The 12,616-nt window shown below is 56.0% G+C and overlaps 1 protein-coding gene across 19 annotated transcripts in view; it reads right to left on the reverse strand.

The window, feature by feature from the left end:
• Window positions 1–12,616, reverse strand: part of ZMYND8 (zinc finger MYND-type containing 8) — a 98,961-nt gene that overhangs the window by 25,368 nt on the left and 60,977 nt on the right. For 16 of the 19 annotated variants that reach the window (XM_081289526.1, XM_081289536.1, XM_081289538.1 and 13 more), the window contains 2 exons: window positions 7,850–7,990; window positions 1,305–1,457 (listed from right to left, as the gene is read on the reverse strand). In XM_081289526.1, coding sequence (XP_081145652.1) covers window positions 1,305–1,457; window positions 7,850–7,990 — 294 coding nt within the window. The remainder of the gene's footprint in view (window positions 1–1,304; window positions 1,458–7,849; window positions 7,991–12,616) is intronic. The other 3 variants (XM_081289533.1, XM_081289527.1, XM_081289535.1) reach the window with 1 other exon arrangement.

Genomic DNA, 12,616 nt, shown 5'->3' on the forward strand with positions numbered 1-12,616 from the left:
CCCGTTTTGTCTGGGTTTTGCTTTTTCTAACTTAGGCTTTGGTGCCCAACTCACCAAGATGGCCGGCAGTCAGCCAAGAGCAGAGGACTCGCCTACTTTGGGACACAGGCCTGTGGCCAAGCAGCCATGGGGGAGGGAAGGGGGTTCTTCGGGTGACAGAGTAACCAGCAGGCCCCGGGACAGAGTGGACTGCTCACTGTTCTTCCACTCACAGGGGCCAAGACGGACTTGCATGTGCCCATGTCCACCGAAAGGGAAGAGCAGGGGCCAGGGATATGGCTCAGTGTGTACAGTGCTTGCCTCGCAGGCACAAGGCCAGGGTTCAATCCCCAGCTCCACCAAAAAAAAAGGAGCGGGGGCCACAAAACAGCAGGTGCTCCAACAGAGGAGAAGCCCCTCCCAGCAGCAGTTCTGCTCAGCCCCGCTGCGCTTCCACAGGTAAAAAACACTATGCCCAAAAACTAAAATCAGAAAGACAACCCAATCGACTCTTTGGACGGCCTTCACTCAGGGGCAACGGCCTCTTGAATCGTCTTGACCTGGACACACCAAGAGAGACCCACAAGAGGACAAGAGCCATGAGGAGCCCAGGACCGGGAGGTTGGCAGATCTCTAGGAAACTCCTGCCTCCACCAGGGCCCGGCGTGGAGAACACCCAGGCGTGGTATGGTTTTTAGATCTCAGGTCTGTGCTAGTGTAGCTAATGTCTGGACCCAAGAAAGACAAGCCGGACCACACGTGTGGTAAGTACTAGGTACCAGAATCAAAATGGTGACAATTTAAATCCTGCTCCTGGGGTCACTGGCTGTGTGACCTTGAACAAGTGATGCGCCTCCCTGAGCCTCAGTTTCTTCATCTGAAAAATGAGACTGAGAATAGTAGCCATCTCCCAGAACGATGGACGCACTGTGCTGAGCGCCGGGCAGGATGTACCAGAGGCACTCAGTAAACAGGAATGGAGGGCTTTACAAAGCTGTGTGGGAGGACCCAAGAGGGATTAAGTGACCGGCCCACCTGCGGGGACAGGTTCCTATAGACCCACTGAGGACAGATGTGAGAGACGGGTGAGGCGGGGGCAGAGGAGAACTCAGCACTGTGAGTCCTCAAGGCCGTCTTCACCAAGGACCAACTAAATAATTAACCAGCGGGTCCAGGACACTTTGCCATGAGTGGAAACACACTTTAGTTCCTCCAGTGGTTCAAGGTCAGAGCAGCCAGGACCGGACCATCACGGTCCAGGTGGATGTCATCGTTACAAACAATCAGAAACACTCTCAGGAACAGCCAGCCACCAGAAGCCATACCTAACTGTGCTTTGCAGCTCTCTATGGTCTTGTCGAGATTCAGCTGGAACCTGCTGCGGATCTGCCGCTTGGGGGAGATGAGGGGCGCCGGGGTGGACTGCTGCTGCACAGACTCACTCAGCTCCTTCAGGTCCATCTCAGCTTTGCTGCGATCTGGAAGACACCACCGCACCCTCCTAAGCCCAGGCGCGGGGCCCGAGCGGTACTCACCACAGAGCTCCCCCCTGCAACATGGAGGCTGGGCTGACGGCCAGCGAGCTCCCGCAGCAGGCGGACTCCCACGGGTGGCTTTCAGGTGTAAGCTGGAGGGTTCCAGGCAGAGAGTCTGTGGGACCCGAGACCCTCCAAAGCCAGAGGAGCTCGGTCTCACAATCGGCAGGGAGAGAGCACCCGGCAGCCAACACTGCTCCAAACTCCCCAAGCCCAGTGAGGGGGGCTTCCACCAAATGAGGCTTGGGGCCCCCAGAGACACCTGGGGCTGGGGACCCTGGCTGCCTACCATTCACAGAGGCTTCCTGGGTCATTCCTGGTCTACCCAATCTGGGGGTCAAACTAGAAAAGGAAAACAGGGGAGAGGAGGTCTTCCGGCTGTGGCTCCCTTCACCCGACAGCCTCCTCGGAGGCCAGGTAGATTCCTCCTGGACACTAACCCGTGACCAACAGGTCTCTCAGGTTAAGAACCCAAGTTCCTCATCATAACTCCCAGGCAAAGCCCTCTGCGATGACATCCCCTAACCTAAGTCCCCTCCGTCACTCCACCAAGGGCTCTTTGTATGACCAAACGGGCCAATGAGCCCATGTTGATGAACTTGCTCTCCCATTCCAAAGCCAGGTAAGAGGAAGAGAACTACGGTGGCCACAAAGGTCCATAAAGCAGTGAGAGATCATGGGGGAGGGGAGCCTGTCTTTCCCTTGACCTTATCCTGTGGGGTCCCCTCCAACCCAACCCAGCCAACCCCAGAACACAGGTCAGAAAGCAGGTGACATCTGATCACCCACCAGAGAGGAGAAGCCACCTCTGAGCCTGTTCCTAGCCACTGTGGGCTCATCTCCTGGACTTTCCTTCACTCCCCTGCTGACCCCGCACTCAAGGCAACTATTCCCTGGCCTGCTAAAGAAGCCCCCGGAGAGCATCCCAGAGCTTGCAAAGCTTTCGCTTGCTTTTCTCCTTCGGTTCTGCCATGAGCCAAAGCCCTTCACCTTCAACCAGTGAGGGCATTCTCCAGCACTGCACGTGGAGAAACCAGTTCCTTTAGTGACCAGAAAGAGCGAGGTCCCCAAAGCCCCCACCCTACAGAAGGGCTCTTTCCTCAAAACCTGCAAGATTCTGGAAGTAAGTGCTCAAAGCTAGCAAAGACACTACCGCTATGATTCCAGAACAGCACCCTCAAAAGTCCAAGTGTGCACTGTGTGTTCACAGGGCCCTCGGAGGCTGCTCAGAGAGGCCCTCGAGGGAGGGAGGAAGCCTGGGAGGGAAGAACTGGAAACTCACCTGCACCTGCCTGGATCTGCAGCTTACAAAGAGCATTGATAGTGAAACAGCAGCACAGCGCACCAACCCCGCGGTGAACTGAGGGTCACATGGAGTGCACAACACCCCGTGCCTCTGCCTCAGGCGCTTTAATGTTAACGGGGTTAAAAACAAATACGAAGAAACAAACCCAAAAATAAAAAATATGCACGTCCCCACATACAGCATCCATCAGTCCCTCAGAAACCCTGACTTACAGTCTGGGAGAGCTGGGGAAACCCCCTAGGTGACTCCTAGGGGCAGCTGGGGTTGAGACCCTGGTGTAAGACCACTTCTGTGAGTAAAGAAATCCCGCACGGCCTTCACCCCGGTACGTGGGGCTCATCAAGAGACAGCCCTCACCTGAGCCTTCAACCTGTGTGTGCACGTGTGTGAGCGGCCCTTCAAGTTGACTCTAGGAACACTCACCTGTTGCACATTCACAGGAAGAACACAACCAAAGGAAAGCACCCTCTTTGACAAAATAAGGGTTCTCGCCTCCATCAACCGCTACTATGACTGTTCTTGTTAAGAATAAGCCACCAGGGGCTGCAACTGAAGCTCGGGGCCAGAGCACTTGCCCAGCACCTGTGAGGCCCTGGGTTTAAGCCTCAGCACCACATAGAAAAAATTTAAAACATAAAATAAAATAAAGATTAAAAAAAAAAAAAACCACCAGCCAGGCATGGTGGCACACACCTGTAATTCCAGTGACTCATGAGGCTGAGGCTGAGGCAGGAGGCGTGAGAGTTCAAAGTCAGCCTCAGCAACTCAGTGAGGCCCTGTCTCTAAATAAAATATAAAAAGAGCTGGGGATGTGGCTCAGAGGTTGAGTGTTCCTGGGTTCCATCCCCAGTTCCAAAAAAAAAAAAGGAATAAATAAAATAAAGTGTGGGGGCTGGCTCAGGCCCTGGGACCTTCGGGGCGTTAGCGTTTTGCAATCAGCAGCATTTGGGGCTCTCTCTCCTCCACAGGGAGAAGGAACACTGTTCCTCTGGCTCGTGGTGGCTTATCAGGACTTCTCCCACCCCTGCCCTTCTATATCGGGACCATCTTCAGAATTCACTGTGCTGCCAGGATTTTGAATTTCTCAGTTGATATGAAGACAGCTCAGCCTATAAATGGAAGCCAGGGATTTAAAAAAAAAATACCCATGCTAGAGAAAGCCGCGCGACCTTACACTTCTGCAGGGAGCACAAAGGAGAACATCCCCTTCAGAGGTCAACTTGGCAATCTCTCTCAAAATGTCAAGGGCTCGGGGCCTCGACCTCCGCTCCACCTCTAGGAGTTTACCCCACGGACACGGTCCCCCGTGGCCAAAATCAGCATTCCCTGTAGCTGTTTTCAAATGGACAACAACCCGGAGCCAATAAATAAGGTGCCTGGATAAATAGTCTGTTTTAACAAAGCTGTTGGCAAACTATGACGAGTGAGTGGACTTCCAGGAGCTACAACATGGCGGCTCCTTCAAGGAGACAGTTCAACAGACAAGAGACCCTGGCGGAAGCCCCTCTCAACCAAAGCCCAGCAGGGGGCTTCCCAGCCCATTTGCTGTAAGGAAGTGGGAGAACATCTGGGCAGCCCAGGCCCGGCTCACACGGTGCTCTTAAGGAATGGCTGGCTTCCAAGGGACTGCCCTGCACAGGGACAAAGGTGGCCCCTGTCAGTGACAGCAGAAGGCCAGACAGCTCTCCACTGCTCCCTCAGCACCTCCAACAGAGCACCTGGGCACACTGTGGCCACCACAGGAGCACTGGCCTGCTGGCCCTTCACCTCTGACCAGGGGCTCTAGAAGGAGACAAGAATCCAGCACCGTGTTCTCGGCAGATTTCAGGTTTCGGGTGTGTGATTTATCACTGCCATTAAGTCACAGAAGGGGGCCTGAAACAAGCCAGCGGGACTCGGCTTCTGTCTGAAGGAGGAGAGCAGAGGCCAAGACAGCAAGTGAGGGCAGCCAGCCGGCGGGCAGGAGCCGCTCCCACCCTCACCCCCCACTCCCCACCCTCACCCAGCGCAGAAACCGTGACTCACTGAGCCCAGCCTGGAAACCAGCTGCCAGCCCAGGGGCCGGGTTTTGTATTTTGGGTTGCTGCATTTGGCTCTCCAAGTAGAGTTTTATAATTTGCTTTTAATGCAGATGAGCCAGTTTTTATTTTAATTTGGGGCACTGGGGAGAATGGGGAGGGGACCTAGGGACACACTACCACTGAGCTGTATCTCCACAGCCTTTTTACAAATTTTGAGCCAGGGTCTCATTAAGATGCTTAGGGCCTTGCTAAGTTGCTGAGGCTGCTCTCAAACTTGGGATCCTCCTGCCTCGGCCTCCCCAGGCACTGGGATTACAGGTGTGCACCACTGCGCGAGCCCCACATACACATACGGGGAATTCTGATCTTTAATTCCAAACACAGCCACAATGGGCAGGAGCTTCCTCCTTTGTCCCCCATGTTATCACTGCCCAGAGGGAACCTTCACCTAGCACTGACCCCTGGGCTGACCTACCCAAGAGGCACAGTAGACTCCAGGGAGAGGCCCTCGAGCCTAGCACAGCCCTGGCTCACAGCACTGCAGCTCGGGGTTCTCGGCTCCAGCTTTCCAGACACGCCGGAGCCCAAAGGCCTAGCCCCACCCAATCCTGTGTGACTGTGCACAGGTGACTTTGCTTCTCTGTGCCTCCCTTGACCTTCCACAAAATGGGGCTGTCTTACCTACCTCAAAGGCTGTGCTGCTCGTTTATTTTAAAAAGTCATTTTAATCTACAGAGAGCAAAGTTCATTTTGGAGGAAATCCAGGTGTCTGAACAGAGGCACGGACGCACAACCCCCCCCCACCCCCGGGCAAGACCTTGTCCCCAAGTGCTCCCTCCTGGTCTGCAGTCCAACCCCCCTCCACCCCTAACCCGGGCTGCTTCCATCACTGGGAGTTTGCCTTTTCCAGTGTTCTGTCTGTTTTTATTTTTGACTTTTTTAATGGAATTCTGTTTTGTGAGACTGTTGCCGTCCCTCTGTCTCTGGTGCCCTGTATCCCTCCTGTCTGCCCACGAAGCTCGCGCTCAGCCCCAGGACCCAGTGATCCTCGCCCATGAGGGACCTGAGATCCCACCCAGGCACTGCCTGCTCACAGGCCTTCATCCCTGCTGGGGAGGCGGCAAAACTGCCCACTGTGGGGAGGGGGGCGGTGGGGGCCTTCAGGGAGGCAGCAGGAGCCGCAGCCAGCACCACTGCCCAGGGCCGGCCGCGCCCCACCCACCAGACACGCCCCAGGAAGGGTCCTGCACTCCCACGTCCGTGCGTCAAGCCACACTGAGAGACCCACAGTGTCACCAGGATGCCTGCCGGTCACCCCATTTAGGGAAGGAGCTATCCTGGCCGCACGGGACTGGCAGGGAGGAACGCAGGGAGCAGGCCTCGCCCAGCCCGGCTGCTCGGGTGTGCAGGAGAGAGGAGGCGAGGGAAAGGAGGCCACCGTTCTGGGGACTGTAGGAAACAGTCCATGTTCCCAAGGCAGCAAGTGGGTGGTTCCCTTTTGTTCCCTCTGAATCCGAACCCCCAGCTCTACCCTGAGTACCCTGTTCCACCTGGGCTGCGGGGACAGGCAACCCAGCACGCAGGAGACCCGGGCTCCAAGGACACACAGCTGGGCTCCACCTGGGCTGCTGGGCATCCAGGGTGCTGTCCAGACCTGGCGTCTCCCAGCTCCAGCGGCACTGCACGCCCCCAGTCCTGCCTGTCCGCCTAGATGGCCGGCACTCCCCTCCCGCAGTGCTGGCCTCAGAGCGCCTGCCACCAAGTGCCCTCTGCCCTCCCCACCTGGGGGGCCGACAAGCATCTTAGACTCCAAGGGGAGCTCTTGGCCCATAGCTCTGCCACTGGCCAGGGAGTCGGCCCTGTTACCAGGGAGTGGTCCAGGAGTTCCACGCCATGAGGGTCCTGGGCACCGCAGGAGACTCAGCGGCACTGGGGACAAGCAAATGTCCCAGACATGGCCCCATGTGGGGTGGAGACACAACTGACCAGACAAATGACTGATCAACAGAAAGCTGTCCTTCTGACAGACACCGCAGGTGGGCACAGGCCCCTCCACCTCAGGGTCTGCAAGCCCTCAATGGACTCCCCTCCTGCCCCTGCCCACGGGATGCAGCCGGCCTCCTGGCCTCTCCTACAGCACAGCGAATGGGTCCTCACCCACCACCTCTAGAACCTCCTCTTTCCCCTCTTCTTTCCTCTGGTTATCGGCACGGCTGGCTCTTCCTCCTAGGTGGAGTGAACCCTCTTGCCCGTCTACCTTGAGTACCCTCCCTGGACCTGAAGCTTTGATAGAGCCGGGTCCCTCGCTGACAGGCTGACCTCTCCCAGCCTACGATACTCCCAATACTAGGGCTCAACAAAATCAGGAGTCATGACAGAATGGCTCAAAATGACCTCGCACTTAGCTGTTTGGCATTACTAGTGCAAACGTGTAAAACTTTGGCCTAATAGGTTTTTTTTCTCCTAACACGGTATTTTTTAAATAACCAACTAAAACCCAATGGATTAAAAAATAATGATCCAAGGGATGAAAATTGATATCAGAAAATTAAAGGGAACAGTGTATCAGAGTACACTGGGCGCAGGAAAATTAACACTGGTTCATGGAACTTCTTTCGGCCACATGTATGTATTCACTTATCAGTGATCTGGCTTATAGGCTCAAGGAGAAACAAGCTTCTGAACACTGCCCTGAGGCCCTTCAAGACAAGAACAGCTGCAAATGGGTGTGGTGTCGCATGCCTGTTATTCCAGTGACTCAGGAGGGCTGAGGCCCGAGGACTGCAAGTTCAAGGCCAGCCTCAGTAACTCGGTGAGGCCATGCCAAAAACAAAACAAAGTTAAGGAGGGCTGGGGACATGACTCACCTCACCTTCACCCACTGCACCTTTTTAATTATCTGCACAGAGAAAAGAGTTCAAAGGTTCAAGAACCACACATAGAAAAGGACATTACAATTGCCAAGTCACAGTTGTCACAGAAAGACTCTGCCAGAGGTGCCAACTGACCCAAGTTAAGGTTCAGGATGCTTCCGGTGGTGGACGTCTTGTCCGTTTTTGTCATGATGGGCGCAGACGCTTGCGGGGAGAAAGGCTTCGGGCTGCCGGACAGACTCCCTGCCTGTCCCGTCTTCATGGGGGGTGGTGAGGCTGAAAAGGGATGGCACTGTTAGAAGATGGACTTACAGACCGACAGGAGCGCTCGCAGGCACAGGTGGGGCGGGGGGACAGGTGGGCACGTGTTCCATTCTGGCCGGACAGGGGGCGCGTGGAAGGAGAGGGCGGGGCTGGCTGGTGGCTGATTTCCAGCGTCACCCGACACTAAACCGTTAAAGCCACCAGGAAGGCGGCCTCCCCAGTCCTCTATTAAACACAAAGCTCTAAGACAAATCGGCTAAGCTGCCCACGAAATTGGTTGGGCCCATCCGCGGGTGTAAATCTCAAATAAACATCAGTGAACTGCGGCAGCCCCCATGAGGTCCAGATGTGGAGATCAGGAGCCAGGCTGGAAAACGGCATGGCCTCCACAGGCGCGGGGACAGGGGCCGCTCACACAGCCCACACCTGCCGGGGAGCAAGGCAGCCCGGGGGGGGGGGGGGGGGGGGGGGGGGGGGGATCTGCAGCGACTGGTCCAGAGGTTCCCAGGCTGCAGATAGCCCCGCTCAGGACCAGATGGAGGGAGGGAGCCGCTGGTGGAGGGAGCCCCTCCTTCTGTGTTCGGAACTTCCACAGGAGGACGAAGGTGGTCCTGCCTGCGGCTCTGAACCTCGAACCACCTACCACCCACCTGCTGCCCCTGCGCTTCCCTTCGCTGGGGGAGAGGAGGAGGACAGAAACCAAATGCCTAGTGTAATAAAACAAGGAGCCAAGCAGAGCCCCCCCAGACCCTGCCGGCTGGCTGGCCCTGGCCACTCGACTGCATTGGGACTGTACCGTCGGGCCTGCTGGGCCCCTCTAAACCAGCTGGGTCTAGACTAAGTCGTGACCCACGATAAATGGCCAGTCCTCCTCAGACAGGCAAGAAACCTCGACTCTGAGGCGACCTGGTCTTGACAGACAGCTACCGATGGCAAAGGGAGCAGGAATGAGACTCCCCCGGGACTTCAAGAGCGCTCGTCCACTGGGGCAGGGGCGGGCCTCCGCCCCCTCGCTTTCCCCACACAGAGGTGCAGAAAAGGGACCCCACGGGCTCACTCTGCACACAGCTCCGAGGCTCGGTGTCCATCAGCCAAGCTCGGCCCGGCACCTGTCGGCTTTCTCTTCATGTAGTTTGGTGGGAAACATTGTGGGGGCCTGGAGTAAGCAGGGGTCGGGAGGCAGACACTGCAGTTCCAATCCCAGCCCAGCTGCTGGCCTGCTGTGTGGCCTCGGGCAGGCGGTCCCGCAGCCCCCAACCTGGCAGCAGCAGAGGGGGACGCTCAGAGCTTGATCCAAGAGGAGGAGGAAGAAAGCTGCACCTCCTGGGACACTGTGGGGAGTGTGTCCAGCAACTGCCCGTCACCCGAGCCTCACCTGGAACCTACCAAGTGCTTGACCCTTGCTTGCTGTTGGGCACTTGTTTTCTATGTCCTCACTGACCTCGAAGGCTTCAGTTTCATCATGGAACCCGTGACTCTCAGCCAGAAGCGAAGGCACCCCCCACCCCCATCACCCCCCCCCCAGGACAGGACTGGCAATGTGCAGGGGCAATTTTGGTGGCCAGCACGAGGGGAGCAGGGCTGCTGCTGGTATCTAGTAGGGAGAGACCCGGGACACCACAAAATGTCCTGTGACACGCCAAGAACAACCTGGCCCCCAATGCCACATGGTCACCGTCGTCTCCCGAGAAGCGGGGACAGGGGTGAGGGCTAGATGGGCCCATCCACTTGTGCTTAGCAAGTGCTCAATTAACGGGAGAAATCATCTTGAGAATTAGGTTTTAAAAATGTTCAACTAGGTCCATTCTACTGTGAGGACTGGCAGACTGGCCCAGCCGTGGCACAGAGCAGTCCTTCAACTGGGAGCGTTGCTGCCACTATCACCGTCATTACCACGGGACACAAAGAAACAAGATGAACACAAAAGGCATTTTAAGGAAACATGACCAGTAAAGATCTTTACTATGGATTTTTAAATAACTATTTTTAAATAATTATTTGTGTATGTCGTACCTCCTTGCAGATCTGTGGTAGCTAAAAAGATCCAGATAACGAATTCCCTGTGCAGATGGAGGACCAGAGCTTCTCTAATTCCTATCAACTATGAGTCAGGAACTTCTCGGGAACTGACAAGGAGACCTAATCCTGAGGGACAGCAGAGCCACTGAGCACACAGAAAACCCAACGCGGAGAGTCCCCTGCTTACGGGGTCAAGTTCAAGTGAAGAGCAAGCGAGTGCAGCCAACAGGGGCTCTAGCAGGACAGTCCTACCTGAGATCCCGCTGGGGGTTTTAGCAACTCACAGGGTGAAGTCGTTTTTTTTTTAACCGTTATATACATGCATGTGTATTAAAAATAATAATTGGAAGCTTTTAACTCTACGGATGCTTCCTTTGATAACCTTTAAATATTAGGATTGAAGAAATGGTCACACCACATGGCTGTGGCAAGAATGAGGTGGTCTCCACTGGTCTGGACAGGAGAGGGCCCACCCCCCCCCCGGGGGGGTCTAGAACTGTGAAGCTTCACAGACTCAGGAAGGAACACAGCTTTGGGGTCATCTAGCAACCCACAGATCCCATCTGGGCAGAACTGTATCTCCTTAAGAAAGAGGCCTCCCATGCCACCTCCAAATGTACCTGTCCCACCTCCCCAGCCTGTGCAATGTCCTGTACCTGACCTGTCCTCCTCCTAGCAGTTAGTGCCATGACCATCCCGTTAATTCAATGCAATTGAATTAACCCTCCACCCATGCAATTCCTTGAGACCTGACTCTTCACCAGGGTCTGTGCACCCCACTTCACCCCGCCTCTCCGTGACCTCCACTCCTGCTGTCCTGTCTCCACACATGCTGCACAGGGTCCTGGAGGCCGGGGGTGTCCGGCTCCCCTTCTGTGTCAGGCACAGGGCACACGCAGTACCAAACACATCCAACACAAGGCCCTGACCTGAAAACCCCAAACGCCCCAGAACTGGACCTTTCTTTCTGGGTGCCGGGATGGGATCCAGGACTTTGTGCTCTACCACTGAGCCTCCCCTGCCAGCCCCCACGACAGCAGGAGAGCAGAATTCCACACCCGACCTCAGGAAGCCGCGCGAGCGACACAGTGGCACCAAAAACACTGCATCACTTACGTCCAGTCCTTGACCCCAGGGGGCTCCAGCCACACCTGGGAGGGGCAGCCAGTTCCCACCTCCAGCCTTCACACCTGCCCACACACTGGCCGCTGGTCCCCCAACGTCACCTCAGAGCTCTCCCTTGCTGGCCCACCGAAGGTGACATCGGTTTATGGCTCCCTGTGGCTGTGAGGATGTCAGAGAGCAGTTCCTCCAGGCTACCGGACCCCCGGGTCACAGCCCAACCGTCCTGAGCACCTACTACGTTCACCCAAGAACGAGGACTCCGCTTCCCCTCTCCCTACGGTGGTCATGACAAGCGACAAAGACACGATGAAGACATCCAAAGACGACGTTTTCATACAGAAACATCAGTGAAGCCCATCTTCACAGGGTGCCCTACTACAAATAAGGCTGGGTGACCAGGGACACAAAGATATAGGGCCAGGGAGACAGCCACGACAGAGGGCACTTGTTGGGCATGCACAAGGCCCTGGGTTCCAGGGGAGGGGAGGGGAGGGGAGGAGAGGGGAAGGGAGGAGAGGGAAGGGGAGGAGAGGGGGAGGGGAGGAGAGGGGAGAGGAGAGGAGAGGAGAGGGGAGGGGCGGGGAGGAGAGGGGAAGGGAGGAGAGGGGAAGGGAGGAGAGGGGAGGGGCAGAGAGGGGAAGGGAGGAGAGGGAAGGGGAGGGGAGGAGAGGGGAGGAGAGGGGAGGAGAGGGGAAGGGAGGAGAGGGGAGGAGAGGAGAGGGGAGGGGCGGGGAGGGGAGGAGAGGAGAGGGGAGGGGCGGGGAGGGGAGGAGAGGGGAAGGGAGGAGAGGGGAGGGGCGGAGAGGGGAAGGGAGGAGAGGGAAGGGGAGGGGAGGAGAGGGAGGGGCGGGGAGGGGAAGGGAGGAGAGGGAAGGGGAGGGAAGGGGAGGGGAGGAGAGGGGAGGGGCGGGGAGGGGAGGAGAGGGGAGGGGAGGACACAGCATATTGACATGATGACACAGGAAGATGTCAAGTTGAAGGAAGTTGAAGGAAGCACTTGGGTCTCTTCCAAAGTATGTGGAATATTGTGTACTCAGGAAAAAGACACAAAATTAAACTTTAAAATTAAAATATTGAAGAACTTCAAACAATCATATCTCCAATGCTAAGGTCCAAAAGACTGACATATGACATATATTAAATCCAAGGTTCTTAACAGGGACTGGAGGGGTAACTTTGCCCCCGGGGACATCTGGCAATAAATATGCGCAGGCATTTTTGCCTGTTGCAATCCTGTGACTTGGGTGCTCCTGGTATCTCAGGGGAAGAGACCAGGGACACTGCTGGACATTCTGCAGTGCACAGGAGAGACCCCACAGCAGACTTGTCCAGCCCAAATGTCAAGAGAGCCGGGGTTGAGAAACACTGCGTTAAATCATTATAGACATTTGGAAATGTTCATTTCAATTAAACTTTGAAACAGACGCCAATCCTTTTAGAAAGCCATAAATCTTGCCCAAAGGAAGAACTAACTGCCTTTGAAGTCACAAATAA

This window comes from Spermophilus citellus, assembly GCF_964194105.1.
Source record: "Spermophilus citellus genome assembly, chromosome: 4".
Lineage (NCBI taxonomy): Eukaryota > Metazoa > Chordata > Mammalia > Rodentia > Sciuridae > Spermophilus > Spermophilus citellus.